General features: G+C 30.3%; 1 protein-coding gene across 7 annotated transcripts in view; it reads right to left on the bottom strand.

Moving 5' to 3' along the window:
* LOC134706196 (serine/threonine-protein kinase Nek10-like) overlaps positions 1–20,877 on the bottom strand; it is a 58,778-nt gene that overhangs the window by 36,762 nt on the left and 1,139 nt on the right. For 4 of the 7 annotated variants that reach the window (XM_063564912.1, XM_063564913.1, XM_063564914.1 and 1 more), the window contains exons 2-13: positions 13,114–13,236; positions 7,036–7,096; positions 6,498–6,718; positions 6,082–6,208; positions 4,887–4,965; positions 4,332–4,399; positions 3,907–3,986; positions 3,447–3,533; positions 2,670–2,759; positions 2,021–2,152; positions 1,531–1,618; positions 1,175–1,219 (exon numbers count right to left, since the gene is read on the bottom strand). In XM_063564912.1, coding sequence (XP_063420982.1) covers positions 1,175–1,219; positions 1,531–1,618; positions 2,021–2,152; positions 2,670–2,759; positions 3,447–3,533; positions 3,907–3,986; positions 4,332–4,399; positions 4,887–4,965; positions 6,082–6,208; positions 6,498–6,718; positions 7,036–7,096; positions 13,114–13,148 — 1,113 coding nt within the window. In that variant the 5' untranslated portion in view covers positions 13,149–13,236. The other 3 variants (XM_063564916.1, XM_063564917.1, XM_063564918.1) reach the window with 3 other exon arrangements.

Genomic DNA, 20,877 nt, shown 5'->3' with positions numbered 1-20,877 from the left:
ACCTACATTGTTTCAAAATATTATGATTCTAAGTTAAAGCAACTCCAAATAATTCCTTAAAACCAAAATCTGGAATTTTTCACAATAACTCCGTTTCCATGGTAACGGCAGCCATTTTTCATGGTCTTAGACCCTACTGCAACCCGAAATTTGGTGTTCCTCAATATAGTTAACTATCATTAAGATTGGTTCCATTGGCTCCGAGAAAACTGCCGGACAAAATAGGTGGAAGTATAATAATAATAATACAGAAAAAGAAACAGAGGAAAAGCAATATGTCACCCGACATTGTCGATCGGGTGACATAATAAGACAAAAAGAAACGAACAATAACAATATGTCACCCCAACTCCGTTGAGGGTGCCATAATAATAATACAGAAAAAGAAACAGAGGAAAAGCAATATGTCACCCGACATTGTCGATCGGGTGACATAATAACAAAGAAACGGAGGAATAACAATATGTCACCCGACATTGTCGATCGGGTGACATAATAACAAAGAAACGGAGGAATAACAATATGTCACCCGACATTGTTGATCGGGTGACATAATAACAAAGAAACGGAGGAATAACAATATGTCACCCGACATTGTCGATCGGGTGACATAATAATAAGAAACCGAACAAAAACATAAAGTCCCCAAAACTCCGTTTTGGTGACTTAATAAGAAACGATACAAAAACAATAAGTCGCCAAAAACTCCGTTTTGGTGACTTAATAACATTAAATTCTCAGTTTTAATCAGAAGTACAGGAAGATTTTGATGGGTTTAATCAAATAAAACTGTTAAATGTGTGGGCTGGTTTTATCAAATTATCAAAATAAAGGATCCTTAAAGGGAAAGTTGTAGACTAAAAAATGACAAGTCGGGAAAAATGATCACAAGGGATTGTGGTTTAGATAAATATTGGACATATTTTTTTTTTAAATGAACGGAGTCTGTTAGCATCATGAACAAAAAAACTTGATTAAAAAATAAGAGGCTTGTTCCCCATCCTTATCAGAAATTAAATGATGCCTTCTGATTTGTGTTCAAAACAATATCTTCCTACAGGACAAAAAGGTTTATAACAGTTAAATGTAACCTGGATATTATTAACTGTGACATGATAGGTTCATAACAGGGAGTGCCATGATGATGATGATGTACACAGCACACACCAATTACCTTCGACATTCCTCGAGGTTTGGTAAATATTGTCTCCCATATAGCCTAGTAGTCAAATAAAAATGGTCCTTAAATTCTTTATTTGTCATTTAATTTCTTTTTCTTTTATTCATATCTTTGAAATATGATTAGCTTAATGTAACCAAGAAGATATCAGCTTTTTAATAATATCAAAATATACATTCCTTCATAGTTCTCCAAATAACTAGTTAAATATAACTTTATCCTTTACTTTATACTGAACTTAAAAAACATTCTGTATATTTAACAGACAAAGTTTATCCCTTCTCCTTGCCCCTTTAATCAACATACTCCCTAGTCTCTTAGCCTAAACCATTTAGTCCCATTCTACTTACATCATCAACAACCGGGGTCCTCCCATGGGCTCCAGCACTGGCTGGCCCCTCGCTGTTTTCCATTCTCTCTGTTACAAATGTTCTATCACTGAAATGAAATAATACATAAATAACAAACTTATCTACTACTAATAACACATTCTCCATTCTCTCTGTTACAACAGTTCTGTCACTAAAATGAAATAATACATAAATAACAAACGGATGTATTATGAAGAGATGTAAGCTGTATTATCCTGTATAGATCTATTTCATATCATCAATAAAAGTTTCTTTTTTTGTTAAATTTCAATTTAAACCTCCAATTCAAGATTTTGTCCATAGTTCTGGTTACTATCAATATACAATCTGTTTTCTGCTCTTTTGTGGGGTTATTGTCTCTTTGACAAATTCTTCATTTCCATTCTCTTATCTAAAAACTTCAAAATTTTGTACATTGAAGGACCATGTAATACTTGTATAACTATTATATATAAAAATTCCAACTTACTGCAAAAGAGAAAGTAGAAGTGGAATTCCTCCAATCTGTCTTATTTCTTTGCTGGCAACAGGATCTTCACAAAGTTGAGCTAAGCACCATACAACATGCCATAATAAGTTAACATTGTCACTGTGAAGCTGACTGAAACACATAATATAGTACTCATTAATTATTACATATGAATTGGGGATGTGCAGGGTATAGGTTGCATTCAGCTGGTTCAGACCTCTTATGGGCAGATACATAACATTATTAGATATTTAGTTTTGTTTACATATTTGTTCCCAGATATGATCTCTATGTTTCATATCTTGAGATATAACTTGGGAAAGTTAGTGTGTTAATCACTAGGGATAGTTGACTACACAAGTTTGAATATCTACACATTTTTCAAACAGGCTTAGGCTGTACCTTGACCTATAATGTTTTACTTTTATAAATTGTCATTTGAATAGAGAGTTGTCTCATTGGCACTCATACCACATCTCCCTAAATCAATAAACCTTTTACGTTTCTGATGAGTTAAATCAAGCAATGTGTACCATTGACATTGTAACAAATGCTGTATGATTGACAATGACTATGATACACAGGAAACAATAAATATTCTACATATTGTGTATGTTTGTAAGTGTGTGTATATCTATATGTAATTTACCTTAGAAGAATTGGAATTCCATCGTGTATCATTACACTGTCTCGTGATAAAGGATCCTGACACATAAACTGTAACAGCTTAGCTGCCAATCTGACAAAAAAAAACATATCATTATAGAGGATCGTTACACATAAACTGTAACAATTTAGCGGCCAGTCTGTCAAAACAAAAATAGGTTTTTAAAAATTAAGGTTGAAAGGAGATCATTAAGATATAAATAATAGCAGAAATGCAGGATACTTGATCTGCCAAAAATGAAAATCTGCAGTTTAAGAAATTTATTTTGCCACAAATGATAAGAGTTCTGAGCCTAAACATCAAATATGTGTAGTCTCACTGACTGTATCACTATTTTCAGCTCTTAATAAAATTGCATATCATATGGCTCTAATTTTAACATCAAACACATTGACCTGGACTTTGATATCAAAAGTCAAAGTCAATGTATTTATGGAAATGGATAAGTTTGAACCAAAATTATCAAGTAATCTTTTGGTTTGCTCGTGAAACCAAAAACAACACTTGTTTCTATCATGCAAAATATGAAAATACAACCCTAAAAATCAATTATTTTTTTGTTTTTGTATGCATATATATTGTAAAGCTGCTCAACGTAGCCTTTTGGAACTCAATTACTTGACAAAAAGTTAGATATTGTGACTTACAGGTGATATTTTACATTATAAATATGCACACAACCTGATAAGCAGAACGTATCTAGTTACAGACGGATTCTTTACTCTATTATTCCTTGTACATTACTAATATTTTACTTACTTTTTAGACAAGTTATCATACTCTTGCACTATTATCAACAATATTTCTATACAGTTCAGCATGCCTATTTCCTGTCTTGGTTTTGAGCTGAAATTAGGAGAAACAACTATAGTTATTCATTTTCATGAATATTCATGATTACGGCAAGTAAAAATACTGATAATTCTGATAGAAAAGAAAAAATATGTCATACCTTTATAATTTTCCTTGTTTGTGAAATTGGCGAAATTTATCAAACGTTGCTTTAAGTGGTACAAATTGGTGTTTTTATATTATATAACATGAGGACAGACACTACCTGATAAGCACGCGAAGGTTATTGGTGCATGTTTGTTTTATTTATCATCATAATTTTCCATAATCTGCATAAAATTGTTTTAATATCTTGAAAAGCTTTAGACAAATTAAATAGATAACATCCCCCCTTTTTTTCCCCTATCTGTGTTCTGAATGTACTTACCTTTGAGCCAATCCAATCAATGCATACAAAGAGCAATGTAGAACTATAACATCACTGGCATGGAGCAGCAAAACTAAAGACTGGAATTAAAACATATTAAATATCATGTATCATGTTAGTTAATACAGCACCAAAGTGTACTATTTATAAACACAACAAGATTCAGCAAATCAGTGCATGACAAAACGAATTGAAAATAACATTTCAATTTTTTTTTTTTAAATATGTTCACATCAGATAACATAATATTCACTGTAATTCACTCAAAATGGAAGAAAATACATCATTTGAGCCTACACACAATTTAATTGGTTAATTCTTCTTAATTCATTTTAATGTATAAAAGCAGCCATAGACTAAATTTTCTTAATAAATAAGTTGAAAACTGTTAACGGCATAAAAATCTAGTTTAAAATAACACTTACATTATGTGCTTCATATTCTATCAACCATTCTCTCTGTTCTCCAATGGCAGATATCTTCTGAATAATGTCTGTAAATAACATTCTATGTTTAATCTAAAGTTTTGATAAATATAAAGTAATGGTATGGAAAAAGAAAATTATACTGAAAGACTTTTGTATAGCTGTGTTTCCCATGATGTCATTAAAGTTACAAGTTGATGTAATCACAACTTAATGGAAAACTTAAAAACCTTAACCAAAAACTGTTATCTGATATAGGACATAGATAAACTCATCATAGATACCAGGACTTAATTTAGTATATACGCCAGACGCGCATTTCGTCTACAAAAGACTCATCAGTGACGCTTGAATCCAAAAAAGTTAAAAAGGCCAAATAAAGTACGAAGTTGAAGAGCATTGAGGACCAAAATTCCTAAAAGTTTTGTTAAATACAGCTAAGGTAATCTATGCCTTAGGAAGAAAAGCCAAACTGATGAATGTACAAACTTTGAGGATGGAAGCATTGACCAGAAAACCATATAGTTGTAGTACAGGTATACATTTAATACTTACTTGACATTTCTTTAAGAATATCCACGATGTAGGGACTTTCTCCATATCTTAGGTAACTTTGAGTTGCCTTTTGGAAATGCTGCAACAGAAAAAACAAAAACTTATTTCCTGAATATGTATATAGTTTTAGGCATTTCTTTATGAAATATCCCAAATAATTTTAAAATGCAGAATACTTTTACTCTTAAAGAACACCTAAGTTTACTACAGGATATATCTAGATATCACTTTACATGTACTGAGGATTCATTTTTTTTTGTGGGTACCAATTTTCATGGATCGAGAAAAACTAACATTTTTGTGGATATTTAATTTTGTGGTTTAAGCAAAGTCTGAATACATTTCTTTAGAAAACTCGTATTTCATTAGGTTGATAGAGGTTATTACTTAGTCAAGAATAAAGTTTGACAAGTAATGAAGTTGACATTTAACTCATAAACTGTTTCTGATTACATGTACTAAGATCTATACTTACATCTGATAGAGATTAGAGACCATTTAACTGATAAAACTGTTTCTTATTACATGTACTAAGATCTATACTTACATCTGATAGAGATTTGAGACCATTTAACTGATAAAACTGTTTCTGATTACATGTACTAAGATCTATACTTACATCTGATAGAGATTTGAGACCATTTAACTGATAAAACTGTTTCTTATTACATGTACTAAGATCTATACTTACATCTGATAGAGATTTGAGACCATTTAACTGATAAAACTGTTTCTGATTACATGTACTAAGATCTATACTTACATCTGATAGAGATTTGAGACCATTTAACTGATAAAACTGTTTCTTATTACATGTACTAAGATCTATACTTACATCTGATAGAGATTTGAGACCATTTAACTGATAAAACTGTTTCTGATTACATGTACTAAGATCTATACTTACATCTGATAGAGATTTGAGACCATTTAACTGATAAAACTGTTTCTTATTACATGTACTAAGATCTATACTTACATCTGATAGAGATTTGAGACCATTTAACTGATAAAACTGTTTCTGATTACATGTACTAAGATCTATACTTACATCTGATAGAGATTTGAGACCATTTAACTGATAAAACTGTTTCTTATTACATGTACTAAGATCTATACTTACATCTGATAGAGATTTGAGACCATTTAACTGATAAAACTGTTTCTGATTACATGTACTAAGATCTATACTTACATCTGATAGAGATTTGAGACCATTTAACTGATAAAACTGTTTCTGATAAGTAAGATCTCTCATTAATATTCTGAGACAGGATAAAAGAAGGAATATGTTCTTTGGTGGAGCCTGAATAATCCATTCTCTAAAAAACAAAAACAGTATAAACATTTAATAGAAACTATGCTTCTTGATTTTTTCTCTGAACATAACAACTTTGAAGTTATTTACATCAAAATTTTTGCTCAAAATAAACAATATGTGATAAAAAAAAAATCCTGTCTCACGCCATAGAAAAAATAAGCAGAATATTTTGAAATCACTAAATATACTCAACTTTCTCTGAACATTTTTTGTTAGTTCTTGACAATATTTTTGTATCATAAGGTATTACACATGGAATTTTTTTTTACAATATAGGTAATCAAACTTACTCGCAACATAGTCTGTACTTGATTAAAGCTGTGAAGACTTCAGAAAACTTTGTACTTTGTGGATGTTGACTGAAGTTCCTCTCTGACTGGTACCTTGATCTAAACTTCTCCAGAGCAACAGATTCTGTAGACTGGAGCTGATGAGCACCTGATTTGGGTTGAGGTAGAGGCCATGGGCTCTGTTTGGTTAAAGGACTAGAGGACAGTTCTATGGACGGAAGCTAAAATCAGAAAACAAACATGTAGGTTTTTATCAGATGAAAATTATTGCAATGTTAACTGTGTACAGTTAGATTTAAATAATCATCCTATTATTAGGCGCAGAAGGCCATACTCTCATCGTATAATTGTTAGCTTTATATACATTATGATTTAGATGGAGAGTTGTCTCAATGGCGCTCATACTACATCTCCTTCTTTCCATTATCTAATGTAACAGTATGGTGTCCAGTAGATCACTTGATGTCAAATGCTTACAAGATAGTGAAATCATAAAGTATAGATAAATTATGATGTCCACTATATAGAGTGAACTTACCTGTTGTTTACTGGCAGGTGTATTTATTAGATGTAAGAGGTTGTTGAGGTTCTTTCCTTCTCTACAAAATATAAAATAATTCTGATTAAAGGAAAAGCATCCACTTATTAGTCATTTTCTATTGTCAAAGATTACTGTCTGTCTTATATGTTTGTCATGTTAGAGCTGATCCACATTATTTCACCCATGGACCTTATATATATCTTATTTTTTATTACAATACAGTATAGTTTTTCCCTCCTTGTTGAAGACCTGATGGTGACCTGTAATTGTTAATATGGTTGTCCTTGTATTATATGGAAAGTTATCTTACTGACAATTATACCATATCAACAACAATTCTATCATTACATTTCTGGCTGTTCCATGCTACAGTTTGACAACTAACTTTTCAATGCTCCAGTTTGACAACTGACTTTTCAATGCTCCAGTTTGACAACTGACTTTTCAATGCTCCAGTTTGACAACTGACTTTTCAATGCTCCAGTTTGTTTAACAACCAATTCAGTTTAAATCTATTCTGATTTATTTGTACAAGCTATATATATGGTTATTACATTCAATGATGAAATAGAGTGATATACATGTTGTCAAGTAACTATCAACTCTCTATTTTAGTCACCAGTAATTATACATATCATCTTTCAGACAAAGCAAAGTTTATTCTAGAAGTCTCTTGTTCATTATTCTTATCTTGGTGCTATACTATAATAGGTACCACTGCATAACAGTAAATCTAGTTAAATATACCCCCTTGACCTAGAAATATGAACTTTAAATCGTGACAAAATTCTATTGTGACATAACAATCTAAATAATCAAAGATCTTTGTTTTAAACCTATAATAAAAACAAAAGTTCAACCATTCAACCATTCAACCATTCTATGTTACCTCTATATATATAGCTATTTAGCACTTTTAACACATATCATGTTCAAGGTTAATAGGTCTCATTAACATTTTACAAATATCTTTTTATCTTTACCAACCCCCACCCCCTATGTTCTATGATAGTTTGCTGGGTTTTTTTATGCATTATAGTTTCAAGACACAAAGATTTATAGGTATAAGACAACAACTCTTACAAATATAGCTATCATTAAACCTATTTATCTATGGTATAAAGTTCTTACAAATTCTCACTTTTTCAATCCTTTGTTTGATAATAAACTTGAAAGCAATTTAAAACAGATCATGGATGTTTAAACAGTCTTATTAACCTAAAGTAAAGACTTCAGTAAAGTTTACATTTGTATATATAAAGTGTCTACATGGTTCTAGTCTTCATAATGATAAATCGCTTTTTCTGTGTAAACTTTTAGACATTTGTATAAATATAACTATTTAAAAGGCACTTCATATCTTATCAACACTTATTATAGGTTAATTTGCTCATTAATAAGACTTATATTAGGATTTTATCAACACTTATTATAGGTTAATTTGATAGATATGCCAAACCAGACTTAAATTATGATAAAGTTTTTTTCTATTGAAACTAGTTCACAGGATCCTTTTCAATAAAGCTACAATAAAGTTTTTTTGTTTTTTTTTAATCAAACATATTATATAATTTCACGGCACAAATTGTTCATTCTTCTACATTATATAATCTAGGTGTAAAAATTTGGTCCTTATTTCAGCTTAGAAATATTAAAGGTATGTATTAGACAGTTAAACCTTGAGAGTGTCAGTCTGATTGGGTGTATCTAATTCAAATAATTTAGGAGAGGGTCCTTCAGCAATTTTATCACTGGTATTTGAAAAGCATGATTATAAATGCAAAGTATCCAATTCCATTTAAGGCCATCTTGGTTGTAAATAGCTAAGGAATGAATAAGTGTCAAGTAATCTTTATCAAAACTCCTTTGTGTCATATAGGCTTTGTTTTCTGTCAAGTGCATGTAGAGATGTTTGAGTCCTAAATAAATCCATGTATTCACTCATTTCTATTTTATAAAGTTCAGGGGTTAGGTAGTAAAATTATTGACCTGAAATTCAGTTGACACTTTGTCAGATTTACCTGAATCTATTAGGGAGAAAATATTAAAGCTTCATGTATATGAATGTTACACCGCAAAAGTCTTAACTTTAATTCATAAATAAAAGGGAAAGGGAAACAGGAATATATCAATTAAATTTCTCACAATAAAATTAACATAAAACTCCAGACACTCATACAAATAATACAAGAACATAAACATCATTTAAATATTCCAACATCTTACTCTGACAATGAGTGGTAAACAAAAACATTAATCTAGAAGAATATTATTAGACCCCTCAAATCAATGGCAAAATAATTACAAGATATAAACTTAATATTAATCAAACATATATATATATATCAACAATTAAAACAAAGACTTACATTTTACAAGTTTTATCCATGTTTTTCATCCTTCTCACCAAACATGTGAAATATTATGTTATGATTTATCAATATAAATTATATTTTATTCCACACAAGACTGAACTTATCATGCTTCTCCTCAGACATGTGAATTATTGTGTTATGATTTATCAATGTAAATTATATTTTATTCCACACAAGACTGAACTTATCATGCTTCCACAGGATCATGTTTAAATCGGTTCAACAATTAAAAATATATGAAGTAACGGGACCAGAGATTTAAATACTATGTCAATGTAGCCTAAATAAATGTAATATCATTATTAAAATGTAAATAGTTGGGGGCGTGTGATATGATAAATTACTTCTGTCAACAAAAGTTTACATTGTGTGTTTAAACCACCAGCAAAGGTATACAGAAACTCATTTATTGAGAAAAAAAACCTACAAAGGTATTCTCTAAAGATCGTGAACAGACATGAACTGTTACCTGTAAAAATTGAACTGGGTTACCTGTAATCAAATATCTTGCTTCTGATGACTGGCACTTTTAAAGTGATCTCACAAAACATAATTTTGTTTTCATTACTTAAGTAATCAGATTTGATAGTACAACATTTATAAAACCTTACACAATATGTTCTGAAACTACAATAAAAGCCACAAAAGATCAGCAATGTTATAAAAAGAGATTAATTAAAGACATTAGAGAGAATTTGAATATATTTTAAAAAAAAGTTTTTCTTAGATCATTTTTTTAAATACTTTGATTGCGATTTTCCAGTCAATTAAACCTCAATTTCAGTTCTAACCAATAGTTCAGTGTGACTTTAAATATTCAATACAGCTATTCTACTACATTTAAATTAACCCTAATTATAAAACTATTAGCAATAGTCAATATACCAATAACAATAAAGACATATTTAATTCATGTGGAAAATTATAAAATCAATGCTAATGCCTTTCATCCTCCACATCAATATGGAACTTTAGGAGGAAACTAAATGGTTCAACCTGTACTACATTGTGACATGTCAACATAAGACAAACATTTGATTATTTACAGATCCAATGTAGAGTAATATACAGCTAGATTCAAACATTCAATGAAGGAAATCTAAAACATTGATAAATGGTAGAATATTGATTTTGAAAATAGAATGTGAAAGGTGATGTGGTCCATTTATGGCTTTAAAGACTTGAACATTATCATTGTTTCTCAAATTAACATGCAATTATAAGAAATAAATTCACCAACTGCCAAGCAGGGAATCAGAATATAGGTTCTATGTAATGTGGCATGTTCTCCAATTGACTCAATTATTTACTGTTCAAATAACAGTACTCAACTCTTGTCTTATGGTTTCATTTGATATTGGTAAATTAAGACTTTCTTGTTAAAAGGAATGAAAACAGAAATTCGTATATATATCATAACTCTCAATCTGAACTGTTTCTCAAGTTGTGAAAGGACAACTTATGAATGTTTTTCAAACTTCCCTTAAATTACCATTTGTACCTCACTACATGTGTAGACATGTATAATGTATGTGTGTACCAAGTCAGGAACATGACAGCTATTTTCAATTTATTTGAAGTGTTGGAGCTTTAATAATTTTATAAAGGACTTTCTGTTTGGAAATACCTTCTGAGTTCGGTATTTTTGTTATTTTCTTTATTCTACATCTATAGACCATACTTGATCATGATAAGTGAAATTAGCAATCGTTACATACATTTTGTACATGTGGAAACTATAATAAATTCAATAATATAGAACTTTTACTTGAATGATTTTATATATATATCATGTATATTTTTATATATATCATGTATATAGGAATGACACTTTCCTTACTAAATTCGTATAAACATGACCTTTGCCCTTTGTGCTCATTGTATACACACTATTGACTTTATTATGTAATGCAAACATCAAACTTTCACTTTTAAATTTATTATCTGTAAAGCCAATATAACTATATATATTTAATTTATCTAATAAAATAATAAATACAGTTTCAATATTCAAATGTAGAGCATTTATTCAATATAATAACCACTGCATCATTTGAAATTGTGTGGGTTTTGAAAAGGAGGAAAATCTTACTTATTGTACAAAAGGTCAAATAAAAAAGAACTTTTTAAAAACAAACCATCAACCTAGGCTACATTTTATTAAAATATTAAAATTTTGTAATAGCAAATTTAACTGGATTACATTTGATCCCTAAAAACATTTACATTTTATACCACATGAATAATTTACAAATGATGATATATTCTCTTCTCATAAAAACCATAATAACATGAATAATGCCTATGTACTGGCATGACACGGATTAGTTGCTGTTTAAGTGTTAAATGCCTATATATATAGATGTACTGGCATTACAGGGATTAGTTGCTGTTAAATCCTCATGTACTTATATGACATGGATTAGTTGCTTTATACAAATGTCTGTTAACATTGTGACAGGACAATAATGATAACCTTCAAATTGTCAAAATTATTTTAGTTTTTTGTGAGTCAAAAATTAATGACACATACATGTAGGTACCATACATGTACATTATAATAAGGTTTTTCTCCAACAACAAGATGAAGATTTCAATCTATAAATATCACATTTAAGGATTTGTTATGATTTTTTTTTTATTTTCCGGCAATTTTATGTTTAAGTTCTATATGCTAGATTAAGATAATTGATTCTTGGACCATAGAAATGGTTGATATCAACAACAAAAGAATAAGGCAGATAATTTAGCTAATCCATGTATCTAATTAAAGGAATATCTAAAATATTCTGAACTACTGTTCCCTTAAAATACACCTGCTACAAAATGTATTTTAATATACATAGAAAATAAACTAAACAATCAATGAGAAGATGCATCACATGGAATAGAATGCTTACATGAAGCTTGTACCAAATTTTTTATTTTTAGAAAGCTATCATTTAGAATTCTCAACAGAAATGAGAAGAAATTTTACAGGATGGACAGACCGACGTAAACTACCTTCCTTGTGAAAAACAAACCAACAGACACAATTCAACTAAAAAAGGTCAACTTGAGGCCAACATACTGTCTCAAAATGATTTAACATATATACCATGCAGGGTAAATCAACTTATAAAGTAGCCAAATTTATAAGTCTACATCATAAAATTTTCCTATTTAATTTCTATTTCACTTATTTGCACTCTAATATAACAGTACCCCAAACGTGAATGTAAAATATCAAACAACAGGCAAGTTTGTTAAAGGCTGTCTGTGGTCGAAATAACTATACTATGAAAGGGAGATAACTTCTGAAGTCAGAACTTATAAAGAAGACTTCATCATCAGATTCCTGCATTTTACATTTACTATAGAGTGACACAATAGCGGTATAAGGAGGACTGAATGAAGAATTCTTCATTTTCGTGAAATAGAACTAAATCAAGACAAATTATAAGTGCCTTTCAATTGATAGAAACATTGATTTCATAGAATTACAGCTAAAGAAATATAGATCTACACATCAATTGAGTGAGTTAGATAATGACACTAGAAATGATTCAACTATAAATAACAAACTGCAGCTCACATGCAAGTCATTAAAATAGCTTTGGTCGTTATTAAATTGTCTAACAGTACTGGAAGAAAATTCTCTCATTTATTGTAAATTATCTGATATCATCAGCAATTTGTATTTTACTACTTTAAGACTTACTGTTCAGGTGAAGTTTGCCTCTCAGATGTCGGCATAATTCTGGACGGAATTAGTAAGGATCAGGAACCTCTTCTGTATCTTCTCTCTTCACATCATGTCACAAGGCAGGTTTTACATAGTTAACTGAAATAAAAAACATCTAGGTGTAAAACAATCATATTTATAATCAAAATTGAATCACCACTCTGTATTCATGCTTACTAATATACATTTTGTAAGTTATCATCTGACTGAGTCGATACAAATCTAAAATTAAATTTGAGCTTTCAAAATAATGTGTTAAACTGTATAAGCTAAAATAAAGCACAGATGCCTAGGGAAGGTGTGAACTTAGTTTAAAGTTGATTCATCAAAAACTACCCTGACCAAAAAAACTTAACCTGAAGAGGGACTGATGGACGGTCACAAAAGAACAGAGAGAAAAACATAATGCCCCTATATGCTAAGTGGGGTATAAAAACAACAACAAATTGAAGTTTTTAAGGACTTTGACTGGCTATATATGTACAGCCCTTGCACCTTCGGTAATAAAAAACAGGGCAAATTTTCAAGCACATGTATAAGAAAACTGATCTTCTCATACAAAATGTACTCTTGTTTCTTATTGAAGAAAACTGACCTTCTCATACAAAATGTACTCTTGTTTCTTATTGAAGAAAACTGACCTTCTCATACAAAATGTACTCTTGTTTCTTATTGAAGAGAACTGACCTTCTCATACAAAATGTACTCTTGTTTCTTATTGAAGAAAACTGACCTTCTCATACAAAATGGACTCTTGTTTCTTATTGAAGAAAACTGACCTTCTCATACAAAATGGACTCTTGTTTCTTATTGAAGAGAACTGACCTTCTCATACAAAATGGACTCTTGTTTCTTATTGAAGAAAACTGATCTTCTCATACAAAATGTACTCTTGTTTCTTATTGAAGAAAACTGACCTTCTCATACAAAATGTACTCTTGTTTCTTATTGAAGAAAACTGACCTTCTCATACAAAATGGACTCTTGTTTCTTATTGAAGAGAACTGATCTTCTCATACAAAATGTACTCTTGTTTCTTATTGAAGAGAACTGATCTTCTCATACAAAATGTACTCTTGTTTCTTATTGAAGAGAACTGACCTTCTCATACAAAATGTACTCTTGTTTCTTATTGAAGAAAACTGATCTTCTCATACAAAATGTACTCTTGTTTCTTATTGAAGAAAACTGATCTTCTCATACAAAATGTACTCTTGTTTCTTATTGAAGAAAACTGACCTTCTCATACAAAATGTACTCTTGTTTCTTATTGAAGAAAACTGACCTTCTCATACGAAATGTACTCTTGTTTCTTATTGAAGAAAACTGATCTTCTCATACAAAATGTACTCTTGTTTCTTATTGAAGAAAACTGATCTTCTCATACAAAATGTACTCTTGTTTCTTATTGAAGAAAACTGATCTTCTCATACAAAATGTACTCTTGTTTCTTATTGAAGAAAACTGACCTTCTCATACAAAATGTACTCTTGTTTCTTATTGAAGAAAACTGATCTTCTCATACAAAATGTACTCTTGTTTCTTATTGAAGAAAACTGACCTTCTCATACAAAATGTACTCTTGTTTCTTATTGAAGAAAACTGACCTTCTCATACAAAATGTACTCTTGTTTCTTATTGAAGAAAACTGATCTTCTCATACAAAATTTACTCTTGTTTCTTATTGAAGAAAACTGATCTTCTCATACAAAATTTACTCTTGTTTCTTATTGAAGAAAACTGACCTTCTCATACAAAATTTACTCTTGTTTCTTGTTGAAGAAAACTGACCTTCTCATACAAAATGTACTCTTGTTTCTTATTGAAGAAAACTGACCTTCTCATACAAAATGTACTCTTGTTTCTTATTGAAGAAAACTGACCTTCTCATACAAAATGTACTCTTGTTTCTTATTGAAGAAAACTGACCTTCTCATACAAAATGTACTCTTGTTTCTTATTGAAGAAAACTGACCTTCTCATACAAAATGTACTCTTGTTTCTTATTGAAGAAAACTGACCTTCTCATACAAAATGTACTCTTGTTTCTTATTGAAGAAAACTGACCTTCTCATACAAAATGGACTCTTGTTTCTTATTGAAGAAAACTGACCTTCTCATACAAAATGGACTCTTGTTTCTTATTGAAGAAAACTGATCTTCTCATACAAAATTTACTCTTGTTTCTTATTGAAGAAAACTGACCTTCTCATACAAAATGTACTCTTGTTTCTTGTTGAAGAAAACTGACCTTCTCATACAAAATGTACTCTTGTTTCTTATTGAAGAAAACTGACCTTCTCATACAAAATGGACTCTTGTTTCTTATTGAAGAAAACTGACCTTCTCATACAAAATGGACTCTTGTTTCTTATTGAAGAAAACTGACCTTCTCATACAAAATGTACTCTTGTTTCTTATTGAAGAAAACTGACCTTCTCATACAAAATTTACTCTTGTTTCTTGTTGAAGAAAACTGACCTTCTCATACAAAATGTACTCTTGTTTCTTATTGAAGAAAACTGACCTTCTCATACAAAATGTACTCTTGTTTCTTGTTGAAGAAAACTGACCTTCTCATACAAAATGTACTCTTGTTTCTTATTGAAGAAAACTGACCTTCTCATACAAAATGTACTCTTGTTTCTTATTGAAGAAAACTGACCTTCTCATACAAAATGGACTCTTGTTTCTTATTGAAGAAAACTGACCTTCTCATACAAAATTTACTCTTGTTTCTTATTGAAGAAAACTGACCTTCTCATACAAAATGTACTCTTGTTTCTTGTTGAAGAAAACTGACCTTCTCATACAAAATGTACTCTTGTTTCTTATTGAAGAAAACTGACCTTCTCATACAAAATTTACTCTTGTTTCTTGTTGAAGAAAACTGACCTTCTCATACAAAATGTACTCTTGTTTCTTATTGAAGAAAACTGATCTTCTCATACAAAATGTACTCTTGTTTCTTATTGAAGAAAACTGACCTTCTCATACAAAATGTACTCTTGTTTCTTGTTGAAGAAAACTGACCTTCTCATACAAAATGTACTCTTGTTTCTTGTTGAAGAAAACTGACCTTCTCATACAAAATGTACTCTTGTTTCTTGTTGAAGAAAACTGACCTTCTCATACAAAATGTACTCTTGTTTCTTGTTGAAGAAAACTGACCTTCTCATACAAAATGGACTCTTGTTTCTTATTGAAGAAAACTGACCTTCTCATACAAAATGGACTCTTGTTTCTTATTGAAGAAAACTGACCTTCTCATACAAAATGTACTCTTGTTTCTTATTGAAGAAAACTGATCTTCTCATACAAAATGTACTCTTGTTTCTTGTTGAAGAAAACTGACCTTCTCATACAAAATGTACTCTTGTTTCTTGTTGAAGAAATCTGACCTTCTCATACAAAATGTACTCTTGTTTCTTATTGAAGAAAACTGACCTTCTCATACAAAATGTACTCTTGTTTCTCATTGAAGAAAACTGACCTTCCCATACAAAATGTACTCTTTTTTCTTATTGAAGAAAACTGACCTTCTCATACAAAATGTACTCTTGTTTCTTGTTGAAGAAAACTGACCTTCTCATACAAAATGTACTCTTGTTTCTTATTGAAGAAAACTGACCTTCTCATACAAAATGTACTCTTGTTTCTTATTGAAGAAAACTGACCTTCTCATACAAAATGTACTCTTGTTTCTTGTTGAAGAAAACTGATCTTCTCATACAAAATGTACTCTTGTTTCTTGTTGAAGAAAACTGACCTTCTCATACAAAATGTACTCTTGTTTCTTGTTGAAGAAATCTGACCTTCTCATACAAAATGTACTCTTGTTTCTTATTGAAGAAAACTGACCTTCTCATACAAAATGTACTCTTGTTTCTTGTTGAAGAAAACTGATCTTCTCATACAAAATGTACTCTTGTTTCTTGTTGAAGAAAACTGATCTTCTCATACAAAATGTACTCTTGTTTCTTATTGAAGAAAACTGATCTTCTCATACAAAATGTACTCTTGTTTCTTATTGAAGAAAACTGACCTTCTCATACAAAATGTACTCTTGTTTCTTATTGAAGAAAACTGATCTTCTCATACAAAATGTACTCTTGTTTCTTGTTAAAGAAAACTGACCTTCTCATACAAAATGTACTCTTGTTTCTTGTTGAAGAAATCTGACCTTCTCATACAAAATGTACTCTTGTTTCTTATTGAAGAAAACTGACCTTCTCATACAAAATGTACTCTTGTTTCTTATTGAAGAAAACTGACCTTCTCATACAAAATGTACTCATGTTTCTTATTGAAGAAAACTGACCTTCTCATACAAAATGTACTCATGTTTCTTATTGAAGAAAACTGACCTTCTCATACAAAATCTACTCATGTTTCTCATTGAAGAAAACTGACCTTCTCATACAAAATGTACTCATGTTTCTTATTGAAGAAAACTGACCTTCTCATACAAAATGTACTCTTGTTTCTTATTGAAGAAAACTGACCTTCTCATACAAAATGTACTCTTGTTTCTTATTGAAGAAAACTGACCTTCTCCTACAAAATGGACTCTTTGTTTCTTATTGAAGAAAACTGACCTTCTCCTACAAAATGGACTCTTGTTTCTTATTGAAGAAAACTGACCTTCTCATACAAAATGTACTCTTGTTTCTTATTGAAGAAAACTGACCTTCTCCTACAAAATGGACTCATGTTTCTTGTTGAAGAAAACTGACCTTCTCATACAAAATGTACTCTTGTTTCTTATTGAAGAAAACTGACCTTCTCCTACAAAATGGACTCATGTTTCTCATTGAAGAAAACTGACCTTCTCATACAAAATGTACTCATGTTTCTTATTGAAGAAAACTGACCTTCTCCTACAAAATGGACTCTTGTTTCTTATTGAAGAAAACTGACCTTCTCATACAAAATGTACTCTTGTTTCTTATTGAAGAAAACTGACCTTCTCATACAAAATGGACTCATGTTTCTCATTGAAGAAAACTGACCTTCTCCTACAAAATGGACTCATGTTTCTCATTGAAGAAAACTGACCTTCTCATACAAAATGTACTCTTGTTTCTTATTGAAGAAAACTGACCTTCTCCTACAAAATGTACTCTTGTTTCTTATTGAAGAAAACTGACCTTCTCATACAAAATGTACTCTTGTTTCTTATTGAAGAAAACTGACCTTCTCCTACAAAATGTACTCTTGTTTCTTATTGAAGACCAGTAGATTGTATTGACCTTACTGTGAAGTCAAATATTATATGCAAAAAAAAACAGATTTTTTAATAAGATTGTTGATTGCTTAATATTTTATTGGGAGAGACAACAGATTAATTAATTAAGTCTGTACACAACAGAACTAGGACATTTAATCATTGTATGTGATTCTTGAATGCTGGGTGTTAAATTAACATAAAGTTCACTATTGAATGCCGGGTGTTAAATTAACATAAAGTTCACTATTGAATGTCGGGTGTTAAATTAACATAAAGTTCCCTAAGAATTTCTAAATGTTTGTTTTTGTTGTTGTGTTTTCATTATACAAAGCTGATCATACTGACCATCAACCTTATTTCAGTTTTAAAAAGTAAAGATGATATCTCATTGATAAGGCATGAATAAAAATAGGAACATTTACAACAAAATTTTTGTCTTTACCTTTAAGTGAATTCTAAACAAACTATATATTTGATCCCCAAATTGTATTTCTCGCTTTGTTTTGCATACATGTACATGTATGTAAAAATTGTTATTTACAAAAATGTATCTGTTGAAAATATATTATATAAGAAAAGTAAGAACATTCAATATTAGCATAATTATTTAGATAATTTATATACATGTATTGAATCAGGAAAAAAATGATAAAATGTTACAGCATACATGTAGATCAATAGATATTTTCTTATATATATTCAATAAATTTTTAGACAGCAATCTATCAAACAAAAACAGATATTTTGTACACCATTGATGATCATAAGAAATGAGTAAAAGAAAATGCATCATTTTCATCAATATGCATATATGACAGTCATGAATTACCTGGGGGACAAAACATCTCTAGATGCCAACATATAAAAGATTTATAATCAGATTATTGTACCTACCCTGATATATGATGCTTATCTTAGTGCTACAATGTAGTTACAATGTACCTTATGCACCACAGTCAGTAAAACCTGATGATCTGTGGTAGTGACATTGAGATAGCGTGAGATAATCTTAGTTAAGGTATTCAGTTTGAAGAGGGACAGGATGTGATTTCTATCAATACATGTATTGTTTTTCTTATCATGTTTTAAGGTCAAAAATTCAAAGTAAAAATATCTAAGTTGCTAAGATAACAACATTGAGAAAAAGGTAAAAATGGTTTCTAAATTGTAAATGTTTAACTAACTTTAATAACATACAGGCTATTTAAGTAATTTCTAAATGTGTAAATAGGAGTGTTGATTGAGTGAGACACTTTTTTAAAAGTTTTTATGCATTGTACAAAATGTATATTAGTAGCCATCATGTGTGACGTTTTGGAATGAAATACAAATTTAGTACAATGTAGCAAGCATTCATATCTTTTAACAATAATACATATATTGTAATATTCTAAACCATCAGAATTAATTTCAGGTTCAAACATTAGTATTTGCTACGCTTCCTTTTGATGTACAACTACATTTTTGTACATCCCTACATTTTTGTAAATCCCTAAATTTGTATACTTATTCACCCAACAGGCAGTCCACTCTAAGATAGCAATGTACTTCTTTTTGTCATTCTCGGCTAAGGGGAACCATGTAGGCTTGGCATTTGAATGGTTACATAGATGACAATTAATGAAAATATTGATAATTCTATAATGAAATAATTTTAATTATCAATGTACAAATGTATCAGTCTGTTCACCATTCCTTACATGGAGGGATGAAATACTTTCGATCACGCTACACTGTATGGCGTAGATACGGTTTATGATGGTGAAAGTTCCTCCCTCGTTCAATTTTCATCCATGAAGATCCCTGCATATGTATTGATATGCCTCTATATGTATTGAATGAATCATGAAGTCAGCTAGATTATTTTGAAAGATTTATCATCTTTTTTCAGGACAACTTTCTAACTTATCACACTTCATAACTCAATCAATGCAATAGGAGTTAATACAGTGCATGCATTTGATGCCCTTTTGGTCAGCTGTTATAATTATAATTGTGCAACCACTAACAGAAATGGAAAGATGTCTTTCAAGAATGTGTAATGTTTCACTAATATTTTTGAATGGACACTACAATGTAACTAGCTAGTGCATTAAATGCAAGAAGCGAGAAGATGCATGATATTTAAGTTTTCAATTTTTCCAACCCTAAAAAGGCTAAAATTGTTATGAAAAGATCAAGATACCATTAATTTTATTAAAATATTAAGGAATACTAACTTAACCAATAAGAAACCTTTAAATATATAGAAAAGCTACAAAATGAACATGATGAAACCTATACATACAGTATCCTCATCTCATGATTTTTTTTTGTGCTTTTAAGAATAAAATGGAGAAAGGAAATGGTGAATATGTCAAAGCGACAACCACCCGACCATAGAGTAAACAACAGCCGAAGGCATTGTGCATGTTGTGACGTCACAATTACCATTGAAAAGGCATGCTTAATAGTAAGTTAATGTATGTACTGGTAAATGCCTCCAATATCCGAAGAACCCCTCGAAAGCT

Source organism: Mytilus trossulus, chromosome 2 (assembly GCF_036588685.1).
Source record: "Mytilus trossulus isolate FHL-02 chromosome 2, PNRI_Mtr1.1.1.hap1, whole genome shotgun sequence".
Taxonomy (NCBI): Eukaryota; Metazoa; Mollusca; class Bivalvia; order Mytilida; family Mytilidae; genus Mytilus; species Mytilus trossulus.
The sequence above is the reverse complement of the archived record's forward strand: the minus strand, read 5'-3'. Positions and strand labels throughout refer to the sequence as shown.